The sequence below is a fragment of the Typopeltis vanoorti genome, chromosome 15, assembly GCF_054136105.1.
Source record: "Typopeltis vanoorti isolate ZY-2024b chromosome 15, IOZ_Tvanoo_1.0, whole genome shotgun sequence".
In the NCBI taxonomy this organism is placed as follows: domain Eukaryota; kingdom Metazoa; phylum Arthropoda; class Arachnida; order Uropygi; family Thelyphonidae; genus Typopeltis; species Typopeltis vanoorti.
Window position 1 is genome coordinate 71,341,825 of NC_143563.1, and position 27,619 is coordinate 71,369,443.

General features: G+C 34.2%; 1 protein-coding gene across 1 annotated transcript in view; it reads right to left on the minus strand.

Annotated features, from left to right (window-relative positions):
- Nucleotides 1–2,705: 2,705 nt before the first annotated feature.
- LOC150098873 (uncharacterized) overlaps nt 2,706–27,619 on the minus strand; it is a 177,563-nt gene continuing 152,649 nt past the window's right edge. The window contains exons 2-3 of the mRNA XM_090405767.1: nt 16,133–16,483; nt 2,706–2,941 (exon numbers count right to left, since the gene is read on the minus strand). Of these exons, the coding sequence (XP_090261893.1) occupies nt 2,706–2,941; nt 16,133–16,483 (587 nt within the window). The remainder of the gene's footprint in view (nt 2,942–16,132; nt 16,484–27,619) is intronic.

The window sequence follows — 27,619 nt, forward strand, 5'->3', positions numbered from 1 at the left end:
ATATGTCTTTTGTTTAGGGCTGGGTCCGTTTGAAAACCGACCGTTCTCACCCTAGGAAGTAGTGAAGACATGTCGGTCTTAAGTTTGGCCACGGCCAAAAAAAGAACACACACAAAAAAAAAAAAAAAAGGATATAGGATCTAGGGAAGAGAAGGATCGTGGTGGTAGATTAGTAAAAATACCGTAGGACAGGAAGGTTCTACAAGCAAAGAGAGAAATCCCGTAAGAACAAGTCTTACCAGCAAATCCTGTAGCTTAAGCCTAGCTACTAGCAGAAAGAGAAAAAAAAAGGAGTGAAAGGAATCCAAAAATAGAAAACAATCTTACCAACCACGATCGATCCGGAAAGAGCAGCTCTCATAGAGGGTCGCGTCCGCTGAATCCTGGAACTTTACTAGGGAATCGTCGACTCTAAACAAACTTCCTTGAAGATCAAAGTTTTGCCAGCGCCAGGTAATGTGGAGTTAGCAGAAAAAGTGACATCGAAAACCGACCTCACTCCCAATTTATTTTCTGAATGGGATTTGGTACTTCAAATCCGACTGAAATTCTCCTGTTAACACTTTTATTAAAAGTTGCAGAGCCTTATAGTCCTTATAAGGACTGGCTTAAAGGGGCGAAGCAAGAATGCTTTTCATATTCCCCGCCATCTGTAGAGGACAGTGTAGGGATAAGGTGTTATTGAGCTATTAAAGCTCTGATCATGGCAGGAGGGCAACAGCAATAGCTGAGCCTCAGTTAGAACTTCATTGGCTACAGCATTGCCATCCATTACCCTCCAAGAGTATTGGATTGAATGAATCAATCACCGCCTATGTAAGTAAAGGTGAAATCTCAAAAATACGGACGATCTCTAGGCCACTCCATAGTGGGCGAAAGACCGTCCTAATCTCAGCGTTGGTTCCACTCAGTGACGGGCTCCCCGACCACTGAGCAGAACCGCTCAAATTCCGAGGAAAATAATTCACCGACAAAGCCCCTCAGCGGGCCGTGCCGGAGAACACCTTCCCCGGATACTCAAAGTGCTCCCTTAAGGCAAAAACCCTAAGAGAGCGAACTCAAAAACTCATCGCCCAAGTGGGTAAGAGCAACAGCCGAACCTCAGTTAAACTTCATTGGTACAGCTTTGCGTTGCTATCCATCACCCCCAAGGGCATTAATGAATCAATCACCGCATCTCACGGTCGATTGATTCGTCCATATCCAACCAGTTAAGCGATAGTTTTTGAAAATTAAAAATTTAATCTATAGAAATTTTTAAACGGTGTATTTAGCATAATTATTTATTTTATTTATATAAAATTTGAGTTATTTTTAAAATTATTCCAAATCACAACACAGCCTCTATCTAATAACAAATACAACTTTTTTTCATTAAAATAATTTTTTTTAATTTAGAATTATTAGAAGCAAAAGGTTCTCAAAACAATAGAACGTATAAAAACAAATCGAACTGTATTGTCCAATTATCACAGCTGAAGAATGTATGCTGCTACAAAACTGGGTAATAGAACTGTGCTTGGCCACAAAATTCTCAAGTAGCTTTCTCTACAGTATAGGAAAAAAAGTCTTCGACACAGTATTTGATTCATGGAAGTACATGAGTCATAAAGAAAGGAAGTAAAAAAAAAAAAACAGATCAAAATACAAGACAACTATTGCATTCAGCTGGAGACCAAAATCGATATGCAGAAAAAAGAACAAGACAATTCAGAAATAAGTGGAAGAGACTCCTACATTTAGCAGAAAGATTAAAATCGATATTGTTCTCAGAATGGAAACGTACGAAACGACTTTTATCGTGGAAAAAGGAACGAAATGGCATTTTTGATGAAAGTGAAAACAGTCCGACAAAAAAAAAAAAAAAAAAAAAAAAAAAAATTATCATTCAACAAGTGTGTGAGAGAGAGAGAGAGAGAGAGAGAGAGATGATAGTTGTGATTCAGGACTTAATTCCACTACGCGAGATTCCTTAGAAAATAGAAAACGTACATTCAATATATTTCTACGATTAAAATGCACTGTTATTCAATCTCAAGTAAAGATTAGACAGGATCCAGTTACTAAGAAAATTAATTTAAAGTAATGTCGAATTTAAAAAATAAAAAATAAATAAAATAAATAAATAAATAAAAAATCCCTGGAAAGCCGTGTATAATTATAATTCCGAAGTTTGTAGTAAAATAAAATCAAGCTATGCGAGAGTATTTTGTAATTAGCAAGAATTAGTTTACGATGAGGATATACCCTGGAGAAAATATAGATGTGTCTTTGTTCGTTCTGTTGTGTGTTAATTAGATTAAGAAAACAACAATGCATTTACTTTTGTTATCGATAGAAGCTTGTTTACCTTCGGAGAAGGAACAGTCATTCGATTGGTATTAAAATAAACGAAGATTTCTTATGGAATAAAATTGCAAATAGGACTCCAATGAAACCCGGATGTTTGTGAATATCTTCACTGGGAGGGGGGGGGATGTACTGTTTGATTTATAAATTAAGATTCCTGGATTATGATTTCTTCGCGTAATCACGATACTATGCACTAAGTCTTACAACTTTTATGCGAGGAACTGTCATTTAAAAAAAAAAATTGTGATTCAGAAACTATCATTTTAACTTACAATCAATACTAAACACTTCAATTTTTTAAAAAAAATGCAGTTAACATAAACTTATTCTTGGAATATAAGTTTATGCTAATTCTAACATATAAACTCACTGCAGTATGGTCTGGCAGACGCATCTCCTACTAGTGTTCCTTCCGCTATCCAACTTCCATTTTTGCATGTTAATTTTCTTGGACCACTTAAAGTTTTTCCTTTATCGCAAAAATATGTTACTGTGGCTCCATCTCGCGGTCTTCCCCAACACGACATTTCTTCTGTCATGTTATATGACCCCGGGCCAACGTCTGGTGGTTCCGATGGACATCCAGGATCTGAGAAAATGAATAAATAAAATAAATTATTAATAATTTTTATTATACTTATATTTTCAAAGAAATAAGTAATACATCGTTTGTCATTCTAAATGTAATCCAACCTTAATAACATTAGTTAATAATATACAACGATCGATATCATATCCTTTACGACAGTTTCCTGAGTTATGAATTTATTACACCATAAACATTTTGTTCATGAAAGTCAAAAATTCATCACTACATCCAACATTAACTCACTCTCGTTTTTTATTGTAAATACACAGCATAAACAATAATGTTAAAACAATGTTATTAAATCCCATCCATAAATAGATGTAATTTAATAACAAATGGTATTTAGAATGTACATTAGAATTATGTTCATGTTATTTTGATTTCAGTGTGATCATTTTATTGGAAATTTTGGTGCAACTATTCGAACTTATATCAATTTCGCTCTAAAATTAAAAAAATATTTAAAAAAAATCTGGCTAAAGCTTTTTTTTTACTCAAAGGAAGTATAATGGACTCTTTGGCCCTACTTTTTTTTTTTTAGAAATGGGTGAGCAGTCGGTCTTTACCCTTAACCGGTGCCAGTAGCTGAGTTCATGATTATCGATGATTTTCTAGACATCAAGGGGAGAGAGAGAGACCCGAAGAAATTGCCGCAATCTCGTAATCCTAAACGTCAACAATCGTATCATTGTTGACGTTTAGGATTACGAGATTGCGGCAGGAAAAAAATTAAAAAAAAATTTTTTTAAAGGAAAAAAAATCCTTTAAACAAACCGAACCATTTTAATTTCTCGTCTTTTTATTATTATTTTTTTTTTTTTTATTTCTTTAATTCCATTTTTCACTTTCAACTGTAGCATATCAGCTGAATTTTATTTTAGCATATCAGCAAGTTCCTTCTCTTTCTCTAATCATGTGTTTATACATCGTACTCATGTACGGAATTGATATATATTAAAAAAAAAAAGAGTTAAATAGATTCTTAAAATTGTTAAAATGTTATGTTTCACACGAATTCGTACTGCCTGTATGTTATGGAATCCTAAATTTGGTTGGAATCAAAATCGCTAAACAGAAATATATATGGGAAGATTAAAAAAAAAAAAACATATTAAAGTTCCCCAAATCATTATTTTTATTCTTGTTTGAATTGAAACGTAAGCGAGTGACATCATTAAAAAACTGAAACGGACTTAAAAAAAGAAAGAAAAAAAAGTAATAAATGTTTCATGAGAGCAAATTGCATTCGAAGAAACATGCATTTTTAATAACGAAACGGAAGGCGTTAGAATCACAGAATAAAACATGGCACAAATGGATATGATAAGCGTGATTTTACGTAGGCAGCACGATCCTGAAATACCATGTGTTATGGAAAATTAAACAGCTGTTTAAATTATAATGCTGTGTTTAGTCCTTCCATTTGTTTGTTTATCACGTCCACATTTGCCGTTATTGTTGAGTTTTATTCTGCGATTCTAGCGCCCTCTATTCCATCATTTGCTTCCTTATATGGAATTATATACTGAAGGCCATTTCGTTATTATTATTATTATTACCAGACACCTCCTCGGGTTCAAGGACTCATCGCAGGTGAAAGTGAGGGAGGCACTTCACAACAAACAACCCACTTAAGTCTACAAAAATTTTCTCCTTTACTAGATATATTTAATACAAGAATATATAAAAAGTTTAAAATTAAAAAAGTATTTATTAAAATTTTATACAGCATTTAATATTTATTTGTTATTAAAATATTTAGATTTTATGCAGCAAAATTTCGTTTTCAATTTTTTATTATACTATTTTTAGTTAATACCAAAATTAATTTTGAATGATCGGAGATGAATCGACCGTGAGATGCGGTGATTGCTTCATTCAATCCAATACCCTTGGAGGGTAATGGATGGCAATGCTCTAGCCAATGAAGTTCTAACTGAGGCTCGGCTATTGCTGTTACCCTCCTGCCATGATCAGAGCTTTAATTGCTCAATAACACCTTATCCCTACATTGTCCTCTACAGATAACGGGGAAGATAAAAAGCATTCTTGCTTCGCCCCTTTAAGCCAGTCCTTATAAGGACTTGGATTAATATCATTTAATTTAATATTTAATATATATAGAAAAATGTAATAAAAGCACTTGTGGAAAACTAATCAGTAAGTGTGTGAACTTGATTTCAAAGAAATCAAGCTTTTCTATTCCGAAAAATAACGGCAGTTATTTTGATACACGTTGTTTTAATTCAGTATTATTCTTTTTTGGCCTGTCTGCGCCTCCAAGAAATATCTTTTGATAAAGAGTGTGAAAAATTTATAAAATATTTTGGAGCTATCGAATACACAATCCCTTGTCTTGGCTTTCATGAATCTTGGAGTACTGTAGAGTAGTTTGCAAGTACGCTACATAACAATAATTTACTGAGATTATACTGCGACAGTGATCATATACGATTGGTGCTCATAACTCACAGATCCCGAGGACACCAATACTGAAAGAAGGAAATAACGGAGCTTACTGGATATATGTAAACAAGAAAAATGAATGCAAAGAAAGAATAAAATCGGGCAGGATAATATAGATGCAGATAATTCTTAGTGCTACAAACAGATCCGTTTCAAAACGTATTCTGACACCCAAATGGGAAATATATGCTAGTCTTAAAGAAGGGTAGAAAGAGCAAACGGAGAAAAATGATTTATTTTGCTTTACCTAGTGACAGAGTGAGCAAAAAAAAAAAAAAATTTATGAAAATGGAAAAACAGAGAAGGGTCATAACGGGACAAACAGAGGACTGTTCATGATTAATGGTGTGCCACAGCTTCTCGTAGTTGTCTTCAGTTTAGTGATAGTTAGAGAAGAGCATTTGTGTTTATGTTCTTTTTTTTAGATAATTGAAAGAAATTGTGTTCATGAGAGAAGAGCGATCATTGAACTGAAATTAAATTTAAAAAGTTGGTGGTGTTTCATTATGCGCATAATAATTTTTTACCTTAACCGAGAATTAAAGTATTTTGTATGAGACATTATAATCGGCATATATATCATTTTTATTTAAAATTAAATTAAAATTTTAATATATAATATTGAAGTTTTATTTAAATTATTACTTTTAATTAAATATTTTTCATTTTATAAATTTATTATATAAAGTAATTTTTGGTTTTCAAGCGACACCTTTTATATATTTGTAAATAGGAATGATATCTTTTATTCCCTCAGAAGAGCATGTCATCGCAATTTGTTGCTCGTGGTTTATTAAATGCTAGCAATTATTAACTTCACGACTTCAAACATCCCATCTGTGTAGTGAAGATAAGTCACCTCTGATCGAAAACATTTGAACAATCCCTCAGTACGTTCTACTCAGTGTCATTATATATATATATATATATAAAAATCACTTTTCTCGCATCGTGAGTGGTGATTGATCATCCACGCATTACAGATTTCTGTGTTCTAATGCTTGTAACAAAGATCACAGCGGTCTAAAAATAGTTCGTCGGATGTTGTGATCAATCGTCTGTAGTTATGTGGCAGTTCAAGCAATCTAGTTTCTCAAAGTGTTCATGGAAAAATTGACTTCATTTGTTGACAGATTGTAGACTGAATAACTAGTAATAAATGGATTACAACTGAATCAACTCTGAAATAAAAGTATTAGAGACTCAAATACTTTTATTTCAGAGAATCTACTCATTCTTCTTCTTCTTCCTATTATGAGTTTTAAGCCAATTTAACCGGTTCCAGTTTCATGGCATCACTTTCTTGGTCTTCCAATTTTTCTTTCCCCATTTATTTTATATCTATACAGTCATTTTGGTGGTGTACTGTTGTACATTCAGTGTAGATGTTCTATCCATTTTTATATTTACTTATGAATAATTTATTGATTTTATATTTACAGTTTGTAAAATTTCTTCATTTGTTTTATGGCCCCAGTTGGTATATCTAGCTGTTTTTCTGAGAAATTTCATTTCTGTTGTTTGAATTCGTTTTTGATCTTTCTTTTTTATAATATGTTTCGCAACCATATAATAAAGTTGATTTAGATAGGACGTCATATATTCACATCCTAGGTATCTGAAGGTATTTACTCCTATTATTATTTTATTTTATTTTACTGTTATAAAATAAGGAAGTTCGTTGCATTGATCTTTCTACTGCGCTGCGATAGCTATGATCTCTTGTCCCACTAAACTTAACAGTTGGTAAAGACTATATCCATACACTTGGATAAATGTAATATGTTTCAATTTGACGCAATATATTAATATTTATTGTAATATCATTCGGCATCTTTGGAGTACCTCCGTATCCTACTTACAGTGTTTCTAAACAGAATGGCATTATTATAATAACAAACGAAAAAATAACCTTAGAAAATGTAGATTTGAAGATGATCAGCGGAAATATTAAAAAGAAGGGGGAGGGAATAATGTTGCTGCCAATAACTCCGCCTAATACCCTCGTCTGTTTTTATTAAAATTCCGAACACTTTCAGATACGGGTAGTATCTGCCATCATACTCAACAAGTCACAAGTTGAAATCTGTTTCTACAACAGTTTCGTATAACACTAATGTGGTACGACCTTGGAAAATGCGAAAAAAGAAATTACCTGCTTAAAGCAGGAGAACTCAAAATAGATTCTGTTTGAAAACTGTATCTGGACTCGTCACTTTTATTTGTATGAAATTTCTTTTAGTTAATATTAACTGCACATAAAAATGTTATCGTTAACATAACTTGAATGATATTTCTCTCAAATTAGGATTTAATTCGTGGTTTATAATATCTGGGTTTGTAAATGTAATGTCTTAATATATAATGCGAACTTTTCACGTGATTATGATCCACGTTTAATCCAATCTTTGATTTTATTTCAATCCAATGTTGCATTTATTTTCCGATTAAATCCAAAATTGAAATAATTTCACATTTCATTAACAAAGAGAGACGTTCACTACATATCATTTGAATGAATTAATATGAACCTCCGTTAACCAAGTCAGTTTTGATTATATCCTTTGAATGAAAAGACCTGGGTTCGAATCCCGACGCGTGAAGAACACACGAAGAACATTATAACAAACGTCATAATACCAACCTGTAGTTGCCGAGGCAACTACAGATCGGTATTATGACGTATGTTATCATGTGGTTGCCTAGGCAACCACAAGACGTAGTTGCTATAGAAACCTGCATTTCTAAATTCATTTTCTAAACAGTCTACAAAGATATTCACATTCCATGCAAACAATATAATAGCATTCCTTCAAAAGTTCAAGTTATTAACAAGAGAGCCACTTCTGTTCTGTCTTTGTCCCCCTTCTCCTCCCAAGCCTCTTGTCGTAATCCTGCTGATTTCAAAAAGTTCTGTGACTTAAACCCACAGCAGCGAACACGATGATACTCGTCTGTTGACGTGTATGCATGTGCACGAAATGATCCCCTAATCACTGTTGTGCAGAGGCAGTCTTCCGTGGCTTCCCATCACCAAACAACAGACACATTAGCATGGCAGTACAAAGAAAGAATGGCCATTAGAGACAGGAAACAGTGCCAAGTTATGTTCTCTTAGAAATAGGAAACCCGTTCCTTTTTGGCAGTTGTTTGACGTCACACGAAACATGGTTGGATGGCAGCAAAAGAAGCAACTTCTTTCTGTTTCTTTTCACTACGACACTCTCGAAGCGACGATTCTTTTGTCTAAAAGGGAACGCTGGGAGCATCGCAGTCGTACCTCCTGACAATGGGTCAATATGGAATTGCACAACGTTGTATTTATTTCGTCTCCGATTCGTTCAGTTTTATTCGGAATATTTATGGAATTCGTTAAAAGATTTTCACGAGTTTATTACGTCTGTAACCTCAATAATTAAAGCTTATATTAAAAAGGACACACACACATGCACGAAGGTTAAAGTGTAAATGGAATGGCCTTGTTGATCTTTCTTAGAGATTACCACAAACTATGGCATGAAGTAACGCAACTAAGGCCACACAACGACCAATTTTTCATCCTTTTTAATGGTAAAGCTCTTTTAAGACTAACCAGCACAGCTGCTTTTGAAAAGATACGACGATCCTTTAATTCCAAAAGGTACTCATTTCAACAGAACACAAAGTTAGCAAAAAAAAAAAAACAACTTTTTCGCAGAAGATGAATTCAACTTTACAAGATAAGAGAACCATTAATATCTATATTGTAAAGTTGGCACGGTGTACGGAGTCGTCTATTTCGAAGTTTTTCATGTTAAATTATATTTATTACAGTGCTGCAGGAAAACAAAAAATCGTAAATAATAAAAAAAAATTAAATTTAAAACAACACCCTAAAGTTTCTCTGAAATGTGTATAAAAACTGGACTTATCCTCAAAAAACTTGATACACGAAAGAGAGACACTGAATAAATTAACCGAATTCAAACCCAGGACTATTTCCAATTATGAGGCATCAGTCCTGCCGTGATGATGAACTTTGGGCACGCAATGGACTTCAAAGTAATTGATGATCTCAGCTGCATGGATCAAGTATAGATGCCATAGTTCCGAATTACACAGAAGCAGCTAAGACCACGCATTTGTTTGTCTATTTTCAACCTTACCTCCGAAACACGTACTCGTAGAGGCTACGTAGCTCAATTGGTTTCGATTATCATTTGGTTGAAGATCCTCAATGTGGTCTTTTCAACTGAAGGTGTGTGAACCGATCTCATACGAGAGTGAAAAGATTTTTCCTCCCTAGGAAAACAGGCAAATCGGTACACTTCGCAGATAGGATTAACTGTCCTATCGAAGCATTAAATAGCTTACTAAGATACCAAGTTATTTGACCCTGACATTGAGCCTAACATGCAAGGGAAAATGAAATATGTTCTTCGCAAAATGGATTTTTGGGAGTTAAAAAACACCACGTCATCTTGGTATACGACTAAGACTTATTCATCTTAAAAGCCTGGTGGAGAAACAGTTTGTTATTATTAAACTGCACGCGAATTATATTGGAATCTCTTTTAGGAAGCTATTTCTTTTGTTTTACCTTCTTAATTTAAGAGATATAAACGATGTTTGGAACCAAGAAAGTAATCTTGTCTTTATTATCAATCATCTTATGGACGTAACGTCGAAAACAAGTTCATCCTATAGATATATGCAAATGAACATAATGTTATACGTTCATCTAATTCTTACAGACGTTTTGAGTAAAACGAACAAAATTGGATATTGTCAAGTAGCCCTGACGACATGTTCCTGCAGTTACCGCTAAATGCACCTCTCCATTGATCGCGGCACATTTACTCCCATTGTGGAGTGGTGTGTCAGTCAGAAGCAACGCAGGGGTAGCCAGCTCTTCCCACAGTAATTCTGACAAGCAGCTGTGTCAATATTCGCGGCCATCCATCAACTGTATTAACGGTTTTCTGCCGGTGGGATGTGCTGTGTCATGACATGGAACGTCGTAGGAGTTTGCGAAGAGGTGAGAACACTGGGAACATAATTGCTTAGAAGAGCCTTTTCCAAAAACGTTATGCATCACCGAATTTATAGCCCAAGCCTAACGAAAACGCTAACGAAAGTTTCATCAATACCTTCAGATTCTCCCGCATCAGCATTTTTGTGGCTTTTGTAATGATATACACAATAAAATACAATGCTTTGTAAATTGGGAAGCAAATTTAATTATAAGAATGGGCCATATTATTATATTATATTATGTTATACCCATTCCTTTACAAGCAGTATAAAGTATGTAAATAAACCTTGATTTATTTATATTATGTTATACCCATTCCTTTACAAGCAGTATAAAGTATGTAAATAAACCTTGATTTATTTATATTATGTTATACCCATTCCTTTACAAGCAGTATAAAGTATGTAAATAAACCTTGGTTTATTTATACTTTATTCTTATAGTTCTTATAAGAACTGGGCGATGGACTGAGTCCTTGACTCTTTATCCCGTCATCTGAATGAAGAAAATCTGTGTGGATGGGGTGTTATTGAGCTAAAAAGCTCTAGTCATGGCTGGGTAACGGCAATAGCCGAGCCTCTGTTAAAACTTCATTGGCTACAGCAGTGCCATTTGTTACCCTGATTAGTAAGTAAAGGGTAAAATCTCAAAAAATCGGACGATCTCTAGGCCACTCCATAGTGGGCGAAAGACCGTCCATATCTCAGCGTTGGTTCCACTCAGTGACGGGCTCCCCGACCACTGAGCAGAACCGCTCAAATTCCGAGGAAAATAATTCACCGGCAAGAACCCCTCAGCGGGCCGTGCCGGAGAACACCTTCCCCGGAGACTCAAAGTGCTCCCTTAAGGCAAAAACCTTAAGAGAGCGAACTCAAAAACTCATCACCCAGGATAACAGCAACAGCCGAACCTCAGTTAACTTCCTTGGTTCAGCATTGCTAATTGTTACCCTGGAAGTCCTAAAAAGGACTTTTCTCTTATACTTTATTCTTAAGTTCTTAAAAGAACTGGGCGATGGACTGAGTCCTTCAGTCTTTATCCCGTCATCTGAATGAAGTGAATCTGTGTGGATGGAATATTATTGAGCTAAAAAGCTCTAGTCATGGCTGGGTAACGGCAATCAGTTAAAACTTCATTGGCTACAGCATTGCCATTTGTTACCCTGGAAATCCTAAAAAGGACTTTTTCCAGATCTCTTATACTTTATTTTGATTTACTTTCATCTAATATTTTATTGTTATTTAATAATTATGCTCCTGTTGGTAAATAATATTATTTTATATTTATTGCTCCTTAATAATTTATTAAATAATTTATTAATTTAACTTTGTTTAATAATTTATTTACTTTTTTAAATATTTTAAATAATTTGCTTTTTAAAATAATTCTTACAGCAAATAAAAGTAAAATAATGTACTTTATTTACTGAATAGTTTATATTTATAAAAGATTTTATTCCGATATCATTAAAATTCACTCTTTAAACTTTCTGGTATTCTGATTATCTTTTGTCAAAATATGAAATAGATCGAATTTCACCAAATGCTAAACTTAAGACACTATAGTTCATAAATCTGAAATTTCCGTATAATAAATCAAAAGAGCATTGAAATTATTATAACAAATGAAATCAACTTATAAATGAAAAAGACATTTATCGTAATCAATGATTTGGGTTATTTATGAAATAATGCAAAGTATTTCCATTCAATTTCATACTTTATTGTACTATTTTATTAAAATTCCAAAATAATTGTGTATAAAAAAAGTGAATCTCTAAAATAGTCAATAAAATGATATTTTTTCCTTAGAAAACTATATTAGTATTAAATTTCAGATATTCCGAATACTATTTTGCTTTATTAAAAGTTTATATAAGATTTTATAAAAATATTTTTAAGAAATTATATAAGAAAATATAGCATATTTATTATATAAATTTTATATTAATTTTTATCATTTATAATTTCATAAAAATATAAAATATTTAAGAAAATATATAAGGATTTGTTTTCGTTCGTTGGCTTGGCAAAAGTTAGATTTTGTAATGCTGTTTAGCAAAGTAAATCTGAGTGGAATAGGAAACGTGGAACCTCTTTGGTTTTCTTAAATGAAACTAAGTTGATCATATGCTCATAAATCATGATATATGTTCATAATATAGCAAGAAGGGGCTATCTAACGCCCACTACTACTAGTGGTAGTAGTGGGCGTTAGATGGCGTTGTTGTAGATGATGATGATGGTAGTGGCGGCTCGTTGTAATTGGTGAATTGAGTGGTGGAGACGGAGAGCTGTAGACTAGATGCCCTCCCTGGATGAGCATTTGGACTCCCTGGAGGTGTCACGTAATAATAATAATAATTAAAACTTTTGGCCCATATTTACAATGGGAAGTAGTGTTGACGATCTATTGAAGCATAGCTATTGTTCATTTGCCCTTCATGCTTTCCATATTTAAAATTATATTAATTAATAAATTAAAGTATTCAAAGTAATCCTACAATTAACTTCATCGGACCATTTAAGATGAGCACTGATGTGCCATACACTCTTAAAACTTTCACACATGGATAAAAATGCAATCAAAAAAGGTCAAATGGACGTGAATTTTGAATCACATGACAGCAAATCCTTTAATTACATTTATATTTCATAAAAATATATTTAATTTCATATAAAAATAAACGGACACTAAACAAAAATTGACAATTACGAACTTCCCTCCAAACGAAACCTTAACTGATATCAAGATTTTTGTTTACTTTAACTCACTGAATTTTAACTTACCTCCGAACAACCGATGTCTAATTCCTCTCCTCCACGATGTTCCCGAAATGACGATGTTGCAATTGAATGTAATGTCAGAATAGTTAAACCAATTTCGAACTGTGTAACGTCTGTAGAGATTAATTTCGAAAGTATGGTTTCTTAATTGTAAAACCCGGTCGAATGGCACGCTGGCAAGATATCTGCCAGATAGTTCATCGTAGATGCCACAAGAGGGCGATGGTTTCGGAAAAATCCCCACACATTTCATACTGATTGTTTCGACGCACGTGGTCATATTTAGGCGAATGTCCCATATATCGTCTTTGCAGGCATCTGGAATAAAAATGTGTCGGTTAAATTCACACTTCAAGGCGACTTTTAAGTTATAAACTAGCAAACCCTTCACTAAATATACAGCGGATGAGTTTGTTTTATTATTATTACTCGTTCATTATTTTTGTGATCTTGTATTAACAATCTTTTCTGCTTTTCGTAAAGAGACTTCAAAACCAACAGGAAGCAGAGAATATTGTTAGCTTTAGCTAGTCGAAGAATATAGTTAAATCCAATCAAGATGTGTTTCAAACAAATATATTTTAAAATATGCTTAGAATAAATAAAAGTATTATTAAAAATATAGTAGTAAGTATTTGGGACTTCGAAAAAATCATCATCACTGAAAAAAAAACTTTTTTTTTTCCAAATTAACGACATATCATATACTAATGAACTAAAAATCTTATATAGTTAATTTATTTATTTGTTTATATAATGATCATTTGATATTATTATAATGAATCAACATCGTAGCATCTAAAATGTTTTCCGGAACAAATCAGAAAATATATTTAGATGCTACGATGAACTGAAGAGAAGAATTGTGGAATCAACAGAAATTGGCCTCAACGTGGTCCCATTTTAATATAAAATTATATTAAAATGGGACCATTTTATACTAACCATAGCTATGACCTATCTGATTGTCACTCTCCAGCTATCCAGCTTTGGAGTACGCGAGATCATGCCCGCGAGAAGGTGCCCAACAATGCTATGGTAAATGTCAGTTAACGTTTGCGCGTTAATTCATAGCTGTTGTTCTATTGTAATGTATATTTTCGTATTTCTCTTTTCATGTTATGCACCCTGATGAAGTTTTCAACAAAAACGAAACAAGTTGTGCGTTCAAATAATAATAATCTTTTTATTTTTAATTTGAGAACTCTCGGCTTCCAGTCATTAAATTTCTTTGTCATATAGCCACTCTAAAACTGTATTTTTATAATTTTATTTTATTATTATTATTTTTTAATGTCCTATGTGAGATATACTGTGTAATATAAGGCTTCTAGATAACAGATTAAATTCTCACTTTTATGTTTGTTTTATTTTATTTTTCTTTACAACTATCTTTAACGTCCTTCTTCAATTGAATCCTCTCGTTGATTGACTTCTTTGAAAAACCAAGAGTGTTGACAAAAAAAAAAAAAAGGGTCGATATTTGTTTTTACAGTCAACCCATTTTTAGAGAACACTGACGTTGATAAAAGATCATATAACACCATTATTAAATTACTGGCAATTACACTAATGTTTAATCACTGGAACCACTGCAAACAAAGCATTCGAAGTGCGCGCACATTTCCTATTACAGAAACAAAATAGCGGCAAATCGTAGACAATCCATCAAAGTAAAACTGATCATTACGTGTATTAACGCAACCATTAAGCGATTAATGTGAGTACATCTTCCCCTACCCTACATAAAGAAGGAATATTAATTAATAGAGAGGAAAAAAAAGTAAGCTGCAGCCACTGTTTTCATTGTCGGATGGACTTCTTAATGCTTCCACTGATGAGCTGTTTCCATTTGTGATGTTCTAAAAAAGAAGTTGGGGGAGGGGAGAAGAAATTTCAACTGTTTAATAGGAAACTAGAAATTAAGTCTTCTATTTAATTCATTGCTATAGATTCAAATTATTAAAAAGCAGGCATATTTTTAATTGTTTCACAACTCATCAAGCTTTAAAGAGATGCCGAAGCCTTTGCTAATTGCAATAATCTGAGCTAAAAGTTTATCTACTCAGAATTCCAGATAATCCTTACTGTATTCTCAGATTCTTGTCGTTTATTCCTTCCAAATACCATAGATGTTACCGCCTCCCTTGATAACTGTGACTTAATCTAAGCTTCTTTATCTACAAGATGCCCCACGCTCAATTTCGTGTCCTTCGGTACTGCAACGATCCCAAGTCGGATTGCTTTCCTAATTCCCTCTTCTTTACCATGACTATGTTATTGTTTCTATTCTAATAATCCAAATATTTGGCTCTAACTGAACCATTGAAATAATTCTTGGTGGTATGAAAGCCATCCATTTCATTCGATTGAAAATTTCCAGTTAATGTCCAAGCTTTAATCTCCAACCAGCGTACTAATAGATTCCAGAAAAAAAACATTTAAGCATGAGAGAAATATACCAGATTACTCTGCTTACCCTAAGGCTTGAAGCAACCGGGAAAAAAAAATGCAAAATCTAAATCCAATTCTGAAAGAACAAAATGCAAAGAATTCTAGTTGCAATAGTTACTAACTTTGACTTGTTGGTTTGCTAGTGTAATTGAACGATCACAGAACGCACAATTTGCAGACAAAGTAAGTCTTAGTTACTTTGGGTTCAATGCAAATAACCGACAATTTCATCTCTCTCTCTCTCTTTTTTTTTTTTTTTTTTTTTTTTTTTTTTTTTTTTTTTGCGCATCCGCACACACAACTATATGCAAATCTTGGATTTTTTCGCTCAATCAAAAAATACGCTAAAATTAAGAATTTGCATTCATGATTTTTAAGTATAATTTTTTATCATTATTACTTTGATTAAACTGCATTTTTTAAAATTTAATAGTAGTAATTCATCACAAACGAATGATCACATTCTCTTACCTACGATAACCGTCAACGTCATAGTGTTTTGTGCAACGTTCTGATTGGTTTGAACTTGGCACGTGTACATTCCATGCATTTCCATATCGGCAGTACGAATAGAAATTTGCGAGGCCGTCTGATGGGTGGTGTCTACTCTTCCCATTAGCACGTCTTTGGCTATTGGTCGTCTTCCACTCCTCCATAAATACACTTCGATGCCGTCTTTGTCCCATCGAACAGTCTTGACAAGTTCGTCCTGGGCGGTGTGATAATTGCAAGTTAATATGGCTCCCTCTCCTTGTAGTACGTAGTCGGTTCTGTTACTTTGAGTTAGCAGACGAATGTCTGTGACAGTGACGGCCGCGACACCTGAAAAATAATTTGTATTTTTTAGTTCATTAAAATAAATATAATATAATATAATAACCACCACCACCACTATCACTGACAAAAATAATGAAAAAAAACTCGATCCAGCTTCAAACTCCGCAACCCTTTAATGACCGGAACTTGGAATATTAGGACTCTACTACAATCAGGTCAACTCAAATTACTACGACACGAACTAAAAAGATATGAAAGCACTGTTATGGGACTTTGCGAAATTCGATGGCCCAAAACAGGTAACCTAACAACAGATGAAGGACATTTGCTTCTTTACTCTGGATGTGACTGCAGCGGAAAAGAAGGTGTCGGGATTTTGATACACAAATCAGCACGAAATTCTGTCATGGAATTCAATCCTATCAATAGCAGAATTGCTCTAGTTCGTCTAAGAGGAAAACCACTCACTATCACCATCATACAGGTCTATGCTCCAACCACAGGCCACGAGGATTCCGAAGTAGAGGAGTTTTATGGTCAACTTTATGCAACAATCACCGGAGCGAATAGAAAAGACCTTTTGATTGTACAGGGCGTTTGGAATGCCAAAATTGGAACATACATCGGCAAGGATTTTCTCCCATTTGTCGGACTGTATGGCTGCGGGGAAACAAACGAAAGAGATTTTGAATTGATCAATTTTGCCTCACAGAATGAACTCACCATTACTAACACTCTATTTCTCCATAAACCTTCCAGAAGATGGACATGGACTTCCCTTGATGGTAAAACACACAATCGACTTTATCCTTGTAAGCACAAAATTTAAAAACTCCATCAACCTCACAAGAACCAGATCATTTCCTGGAGCCGACATTGGCAGCGACCACAATATGATCATCACAACTGTGAATATGAAAATGAGGGAAAGATTACCTACAAAATCAACTCGTAAAATATATAATATAGAAAAATTAAAAGATCCCCAAATAAATACAAAGTAAAACAAATTTTTGACACAAGATTCAAAAAAATATAATAATATCGAATCTAAAACCAAATACTTCTCACAAAAGATAACTGCGACAGCGGAAGAAATTCTTGGATACAAAAGGAAAGTCAATAAACCATGGATAACCAAAAATATTTTGGACGTATGCGACGAAAGAAGGAATTTGAAATCTCATATTAATAGCAGTGATAATAGAGAACAGTATAAAAATATTACTAAGATTATTAAAAAAAGAAATCAAACATGCTAGAAACTTATGGATATTAGATGAATGCAAAAATATAGAAGAGGACTTAAGTAAAAATAATCCTAAAAGTGCTTTTCAAATTATCAATAAGTTAACCAAACCTTTTACTGCAATTATTGTAGCATAGAAGATGAAACCCCTATTACGGATAACCAGAAAATAGTTGATAGATGGAAATGTTATGCAACCAAGCTTTTTTCAAAAGGACCCTCAACTGACTGACGATATTTTGGACGGAATTTTGCTAGGAGGTTCGGAGGAAGGAGATTACCCGATATTAAAAGAAGTCATTGCAGCAGTTAGCTCCTCAAAAATAGGAAAATCACCTGGAATTGACCATATTTACAATCGACCATATTTTTACAATACACATACTTGGCGAAAAATACATAAAACATAATAAAAGAATCTGTCACAACTTTTTAGACCTTCAAAACGCTTTTGACTCAATATGTCACGAGGCATTATGGAAAATTTTAGAACATTATGGTATTGAGAACAAAATCATTAGGATTATTAAATCTCTTTATTCCTCATCTGATATGAGAATTGAAATTAAAAATTACAGCAGTGAACCGTTCCGGGCAGAACGGGGGGGGGTAAGACAGGGATGCATCTTGTCCCCTCTCCTTTTAATTGTTTTCTGGAATATGTCATAGATGAAGGTCTTCATGAATATGACACTGGAATAGTAGTTGGCGGACTAAGAATAAAAAAAAATTGCGATTTGCAGACGATATCGATCTTCTGGCAGAAAGTGAAGAAGAATTACAAGAGATAACCAGCCGCCTTTTCGGAACATTAAAAAGATATGGATTATACATAAACCCACAAAAAACAAAAACAATGATAACCTCAAAATTGAACTCTTAAAGATACAAATTGGCAATAAACAAATTGAGAATGTAAACAAGTTCACTTATCTAGGAAGCACGCTGAGTCAAGATGGCCGCACAAAAACCGACATTAAATACCGAATTGCTAAGGCAACCGTGGCCCTACAGAAGTTTAAAACCATTGTGGGGAGATAACAGAATAGCAATCACAACCAGACTAAGACTAATTGACACCTTGGTGAATTCTATCCTCTTGTATGGTTGTGAGGCCTGGACTTTATTGAGGGAAGATGAGAGGATACTTCTGTCTTTAGAAATGAAAACTTACAGAAGACTTTTGATAATTCCCTATACCGCTCATGAAACCAATGAAAATGTCCGAAAACTGATTGATTCAATAGACGGGAGAAGAAGAGAAAATATTCTGACAGTCATCATCAGAAGACAGATGGAATGATTCGGACATGTGGAGAGGGCTAATGGCATTCCAAAGCAAACCATAGAAGGAATCATTCTGGGATCAAGGGTTAGGGGGCCGACCTCGATTAAAATGGACGGATACCATCAAAAAATGGACAAATTCCCCCCATTTCTCAACTGACATCAAGAACAAAAGACGGAGATGATTGGAGGAGGCTAACAAAGAATATCATCTACCAGCCATGAAGGACCCAACGGTCCATTTAGGACTACGGGAGAGAAAGAATCTAATAAACCATTATTATTTAATATATAAATAAAATAATTAAATAAAATTAAAAGTTATTTAACGTCTAGATCACAAGCAGTAAAAATTAACAAAAGCTATAGCAATTTCATACAGCTAAATTACGATGTTCTCCAAGGTTCTGGGCTTAGGCTAGTACAATTTACATAAAGGACTTCTGTGACCTATAGTTATCAAGTAAACACCTTTGCAGATGACGTCACATTGATATTCACTGCAAGTTCTATAAGTGAAATGCAAAACGTGATCAGCACAGATCATGAAAGCAGTGACAAACTGTTTAAATATTAATTATGAAAGCACAAAAAAAGAAGTAATACATAAACACTATCTACAGTATATTTGGCCCCAAAAATCTTCAACTGCTTACCACTCTTAATACGAAGCGAGACCAACTTGAACACATACAGAAAGCTCATTAGTGAGCACTTACATTTTTATAAGAATATTTAAATTTTCTTTAGAATAAGAATATAAAATAAGAAATTGCAAAATAATTAATTAGTATTTTTATTCGGTATGTTCATATATATGTATATCCCTATATATTGTTCTCGCCAATATTTTTATGCATACCCTGTTACGAGTGCATATTGATTGCTATAATTGTATAACCCGGATGAGCTTATGCTGCAATAACAAACCACGCCATTCTTTCGGGTCATTTCATATATCGACAAATATATATAATATATCAATATGCAGAAAATACCGTATTAATAAACACAGCAAGACCTAAATTCGCTAACGACTTATAATAATTCGTTGACAATAAACAACGCTAAAACACAAATGCTAATTACCAACTCAAGAGCAGCGCCAGTTTCACACACACACATCAGGACATTAATAGTGACAGCCTATGCCATTGTCTTGAACAATAGACATAAGTAGTTTGGAACTCCTATAGATGGCCACCTTAAATGGACTAAAATACAGTGAATATCTTTTATAACCAACCACATCAATGTTGCTAAACTGTTAAAAGGAAACATATGATGCCAGTAGCACTAAGAAAATCGGCCTTTGTGAAACAATGCTAATATACGGCATAATAGTGTACGTAACACTAGCACTTTAATATATATAAAATTCCAACTATATCGAACCTGATACACACTATAATCGCATTAAACAATTACTTCAATAATACTCACCGTAGCTATAGAGATGCTTACCACATAAGATGCTACAACAATTCGATACTTGTGAGTTATAGCACAAGTTGTACACATTGACCTCCACACACACACACACCACCACCAACAACAAACTATACTTTTAAGAGTTACTGAATCCTTCTTTGATATTGTCATTATTTGTAAATAATAGAGAAACATTACCTTTAATGTCATTCCATTTATTCTCATTATTTATTTTTGAATTACACAACTATACCTGCCTGAATTCCTCAAAATAATCAAAACAATAAAAATAAATGAATCTTATTTATATATTTTATTTTATTTATTTATTTATTTATTTATTTTTTGAATTATACATCTATACCTGGCCTGGTTCCTTGGAATTTTAATTACTTTGATTGTCTTCTGCTCACTTAGCTGCGACCGAGACACGTGATAGTATGACTCATGGTGTTTGTTTCATTCTTGTGTTAGTATTTTGAATCCCAAGTCTTTTGCTCTATCCTCTGAATGATGATCACGTTAAAGTTACAAAATATATATAAGAATTTATTTATAACTCCTATTTACACTGTTTTTATTATTTTTTTTTTTTTAAAGTATAACTAAGTTCTACCCCACATGTTTGTACTTCTTCTTGGTAAGTTTGCCTGAAATGAAAAATCAGACCTTCGAAATGAAAGGGGTCTGAGTTCCCTGAAGGAATCAAACTTATAACATTTTACGGCATGGTATGTCATTTCTTTCAAAGATATAAACGCTTAAAGAGAGAGGGGGGGGGAATAAAATAAAAACATTGTGATATCTAAGTCTAGTCGCAGATTGGATTTATACATTATAATGTATTTCGCTAATACATTTCGATTTTTTTCCAAGACCCTTAAATGCAAGTTTACCAATGCATATGTTTGCCTGTTGCAGTATGAAAAAAAAAAAAAAAAAAAAAAACCTAACTTTCTTGAAGAAAACGCTGCTACCTCCGTATGATGCCAGCTAACTTACCTTCAGTGGAAAATCTCTACAAAAAAGTTCATCTCCGAAACAGGAATCGCGCTTCTTTCCAACCAAACACGTATCGTCGATACCAAAAGGGAGGCTCATCATTAGTTAGAGTTAGGAAAAAGAGTTTGCGACAGTTGTCTACAGTACTCTCCACCCGTAAACCTTACAAATCATCGGTTGCCATGATCTCAGTTATCAGTAAAGATTCGGGTGAAATCAGATACCTGTTGATTTTCAAAAGTTAAGGCAAATTTATTTTTAAATCTTGTAATGGATTTAAAAACAAATCCATTACAGGATGATTATTATTATTGCGTATCCAAACCAGCACTTGTAGATAGAAGAATCGACGTGTACCACTAGGGTGGAATTAGAATAGGGAAGAACTTATAATTAAAGCTTAGTTCTAAATTAGAACACATAATTTCAACTAAAGATTCATTCACCTGTCTTTAAGCGATTGTTTTTATTGACTTTTCAAAAGCATTCGACGCATTCACGTGCCAAACGTTGTCATTGGAGAAGTTAAAACGTAGGAGAATAGGTGGACCTCCATTCTGTTATGATTTACTTGTAAAACAGAACGCGTATACGATGAACCTACCGTACAGTTACAGGTAATCTATGGAGTCCCAACGGGAGCTGTTGTCTCTCTCTCACTCCAATCCGGTTTAACATGTGCACGCATTAACTAATTTCCATTAATAGGTAAGATCTTCCAATACGCAGGCGATACAGCTACGATGTCCATTTATAATGATGCAAACAGCCTACATAAACATGCAATACGACAAATATGTTAATCTGGTCACCAGCTGGCTAACTGAAAACGTCGTATACAGCGTGTTTGTTCAAATTATGGATACTTGTTCTCTACCACCGATTCCGATGATAAAAGGTCATGTAAACATATGGCAGGAAGTGCTTTCCCACAGAGATATAGCACGTTGTCGGAGATATAGCCGCAAAGGTGGAACAGATGGCGTATGCGTCATCAGATGCAATGGTATCCCCCCCCTCCTGGGGTCAACTTTGCTCAATGGCTTCTGCAATGTTATACCGAAACCATGTTCACCATAGTGCGCTTTTTTACTGATTAATCTCACCCGCGATGGAGTAATGAACTTTTAAACATACATCACTGGGGTGCGTATCGTCTGCATGAAATCAAGCAGCTCCAGCACCAGTAAAGATCCATGGACATTTGAATCGCATCATTGCAGACAACCTTATTCATTTGTTGTTCTTGCCATCGATGCTCGATGGCCAGCACTACCAACACTTCTTGGAGGAGAAACTACCAGCTTTGTTGGATGTGTCATTAGCAGCACGACGGTACATATAATCATGCATGATGGAGCATGAGACATCATCACATTTTCGCTGAACTGTTAGGGAACACATCCGTCATTCGAATGCGGGCTGTTGGAGAGGCAAAGATGGGTCAAGCGAATGGCCATCACGACCTCCCGAAATGAATCCACAGGATTTCTTTGTATAGGGTTAGTTGAAGGCCGATGTTTAATGAACAGGCTGTCCGTCAAAGGATCATTGATGGTTGTAAGATAAAGCAAAAGACTCACTTAGTATTTCCATATGTTTATCAGCTGATTCCTCATATTAATTCCATATATAAATATCACTCCACTCTTTCATCTCATCTTCTTTCTCCTTCCAAGTTCAAATGATCATTATCACAGAGGAACTGAGTAATTAAAATGGTCCTAACTAATTATTATTTAAGTATGGTGTATATAAGTACGTGATTCTATTCAAATTACACATTACCTTCTAAATTACCCGTGTCAGAATTTTTTTTTTCTACTGGGAATCATAATTTTTCATTTAGTAAAACAGATACGCCACCCATAAAAGCAATTAATAGACACTACACAAGGTTCGTAGCTTTAGGTCCTTTGAGTAATTCAAATTACCGTATAATTTTCTCTTATTATTACTTGAGACATCCTTTGCCCTACTTCAAGCCAACTGCGATAAATTTTCTTTTGTTTCGCCAAGAAACAATTTCTAGTTAGTTATTAAAACAACATTAAACATTTCCCCCATATATAAGGTGGATTATAATCTGTGCTATGGGAGAAACTTGTTAGTAGTACAGAAAGGCAACAGAAAGATATTCCACAAATATTTTCAAAATATAGACACTAACAGTTATAATAATTTATCTGACGATATATACTCTTTATTTTCTGATTTTGTATCTAAAAAAGATGAACATCCATAACAAAAAATTAAGTTTCAAAAAATATTTTTAAATATAAAAAAAAATTAAATGTTATACTTGAAATAATAACTGTAAACCTAAAAAAAGTATATATTAATTATATATTTAAAAATTTATGTAAGCTAGTAATCCTGGAGAATGTTGAAAAAGATATTCAATCCAATACCCCTTGGAGGGTAATGAATGGCAATGCTATAGCCAATGAAGTTCTAACTGAGGCTCGGCTATTGCTGTTACCCTCCTGCCATGATCTGAGCTTTAATTGCTCAATAACACCTTATCCACACACTGTCCTCTACAGATAATGGGGAAGATGAAAAGCATTCTTGCTTCGCCCCTTTAAGCCAGTCCTTATAAGGATAAGTAATCCTGGAGAAATTATGACTGATGGGATCAATCGACCGTGAGATGCGGTGATTGATTCATTCAATCCAATACCCTTGGAGGGTAATGGATGGCAATGCTGTACCAATGAAGTTTAACAGGCTCGGATGTTGCTGTTACCCCCTGGGACGCAGAGATTCGAGAGTTTTGAGTTCGCTCTCTTAAGGTTTTTGCCTTAAGGGAGCAATTTGAGTCTCCGGAGAAAGTGTTCTCCGGCACGGCCCGCTGAGGGGCTTTGTCGGTGAATGCTTTTCTTCGGAATATGAGCGGTGGTGGCGTGTGGGTGGAAGGCCATCACTGATTGGAGCCACCGCTGAGATGGCCCACGATTGAGTGGCCTAGGGATCGTCCTAATTTTTAGAGACGGCTTTACCTTTAAATATGGCAATGCTGTAGCCAATGAAGTTCTAACTCGGCTATTGCTGTTACCCTCCTGCCATGATCAGAGCCTTAATAGCTCAATAACACCTTATCCCTACACAGTCCTCTACAGATAACGGGGAAGATGAAAAGCATTCTTGCTTTGCCCCTTTAAGCCAGTCCTTATAAGGAACATTAATAAGTGATATTTATATACCATAAGTAGTCGTGAGCAGGAAATGGATACTTGGATGATTGGAGCCACCGCTGAGATGGCCCACGATTGAGTGGCCTAGGGATCATCCTAATTTTTAGAGACGGCTTTACCTTTAAATATGGCAATGCTGTAGCCAATGAAGTTCTAACTCGGCTATTGCTGTTACCCTCCTGCCATGATCAGAGCCTTAATAGCTCAATAACACCTTATCCCTACACAGTCCTCTACAGATAACGGGGAAGATGAAAAGCATTCTTGCTTTGCCCCTTTAAGCCAGTCCTTATAAGGAACATTAATAAGTGATATTTATATACCATAAGTAGTCGTGAGCAGGAAATGACGTCATGTTTGCTGATGGTGGGGAAGCTGCGAATCAAATTATGTTTGTTTCAGGAAAAGGCTTAAATGTAAATCAGTCCAAGAAGAGATATCTGATCTATCTTGTCTGGAAATCTAGGTATTTATCAAAGGCAACGAGAAGTGAAAATCTGTGTACAGGAATTTAAAAAGGATTAATTTAATTTTATAATTACTGACGTACTCGAGGTTGTCCTCTCCCACTGGAGAATGGAAAGGTAATTAGTGTTTAAGAAAAAAAAAAAGATTTTGAAAACGAAGGAGTCAAGTTTATTCTCTTCAACAAAACTCTGGATAGGATTTTGCCGTTAGCTAGAGAAGGTTGTTAATGTATAAAAGAAATAGCAAAGTATAGGGCTTTGGGGTTCTCACCATTGATAGAGAAATTTGAGAAGAGGATGCTATCTATCATGACATGTAGTGTGGTGACCGACAAGAGAGGAAGTAGGCGACTCAGTTGCAAAGTGCAAAAGGTAGAGTATAGGATGGTAGTTTGGTAGCTGTAAGTAGGTCCTTGTGCTCGACCCAATCAAAGTCCCTGGAAGTGTCAAGGGCTTTACGAGTTTCTCAAAATCTTTCCATGGCGAGTGTTCAAAGGTAAGTAATGTTGTCTGCGAGATCATCTGAGGTTTGAAATTGGTGGAATCACTAATTGGGCAATAAATAATTGGTAGATCTTTGGTCGGTTAAAAGACTTTTTATTAAAATTATTCATTTATTTATTTAACATCCGTTGATGAACTTTTACATTATTTGAGAGAACTGTTATGCAGATAGATACGCATATGTGTCTCTTACCCCCTTTTTTGGGGGGGGGGCTTGTAAACACAAATGTTGAACATAATTGGGAGGATAAAGAGTACCGTTTAAACCAAAGTATTTAAGCTCGTAAGGCTTTTTCTGTCTTTTTGTTTGCAAGACCAGAGGAGACATGTAGAGAACTCTTCGTGATCTGGTGGAAGATGATTTTCCTTGGTCATCTATACATGAATGGTGGAAAAGACTGATGCCAGAAGATCAGCATTTTTGGGTGATGTTACAATGGTGTCATTCGGATGATGTGAGTTGGGTGGAAATATTTAGAGGGGGAAGTGTTGCATTCCGTTAGCTAAATGACGGACAAGAAGGTTCGAATGCCATTTGAACAAGAAGCAACTTTTGTACATTTGGCCAGCTCAATGTTGGAATTTTTAAAATTATTCCTTTATTTATTTAACATCTGTTGTGTAGGATGAGTGCGAAGCTGGAGTTTTTTCTCCTCCTCTTGTATTGATGAGATTTAAAGCTCGTCTTGAAATTAGAAGTTTCTATTGCATGTACTGGCTTCATTATTTAGAAGATAGCGTGTGCTAGAAAAATGTGCATTTAAAAAAAAAAAAAAAAAAAGAACATTCGCACACTGTGCATTTGAATATATTTGCACCTATAATCCCATTCAATCTGTTTAAAAATAAAAAAATATTTTATATTGTCTTAAAAAAATAATAGCATAACTTTTATTTCACTTTTTTTAAAAAAAATCATGTAATTTTTGATAATCTTTCTAAAATTATAAAAAGATTTCATAAACCTTTTTATTAAATGTTCCTTTTTATATTATAATAATGCATAATATTTAAATCCAATCGTTGCCGTTTGCAAGTTGTAATTTTTGTGTCTAGGAATGATGATTTAAGAAGGTGAATTTATATCAATTACAGGTTATCTATTATAGAATTCAAAACATCAAATAAAAGCATTTATTTCGAAAGATTGGACTATTACATTACATATGATTAAATAATAGAAAAAAGCTGTCTGGAAGCCATATACCAAATTTATCCATTCCTATATTTTGCTTTATCACGTCTGTCGTATGCTTTTGGCTGATTGTAAACTATGTGTAATGTCTTTGTAACTTGACACTTTTCAGATTATGTATAATAAATTTTCTATTCTGAAGAAAAAAAAAAAATTAGTTTTAAAGGAAAACCATGATCACGAACTACCGATAAACATCTAGGTTTATCGTTCCAAGCACGTTTCGCCTATCAGCAAAATTAATGTCCGAGTTCATCTAAGGCCACTACCCGAAGGACTCCTCTTGAACTGCCAAATACATGGATTATTTACTGAAAAGGGGCATACATACGCAGGAACTATCTTGTTCTTATATATTTAATATTTTAAGGTGTTTGATTCAGTCTTTCGATGGGAGAACTTAGACTATCGGTTATAAAAATATAAAAATAATAATAAAAATTGTTTTTTAGATGAAAGAAGTTGGTTTATTTTTTTTATATTAAAATGAGAATATTTGTATTGTTGGAGGGTTTTTTTGAATCCCTGGTAGGTGGCGCTTGGCATGATACATTAAACAAAGCTATCAAAGAGAGAAACGTTATGAAATGAAAATATTAGTTATGCATGAAAGTTGTAAGGTATTTCCGACAAGCAATTAGCTTCTGAGGTAGCGAGTTTGAATATACAATTACATTTCTTTGTTTGGCTGCGTAGTTCATTAAGGAGATAACTTAGATCTAAGAGAGAAACAGCTCAGGTAGTCTCATAAGGTGAAATTCCAATTCAAACTCGGTAATGCTATAAATAGGTATTTTTTTGTAGCGATTGCATTATCAAAATACATAATATACCTGAAACGAAATTTCA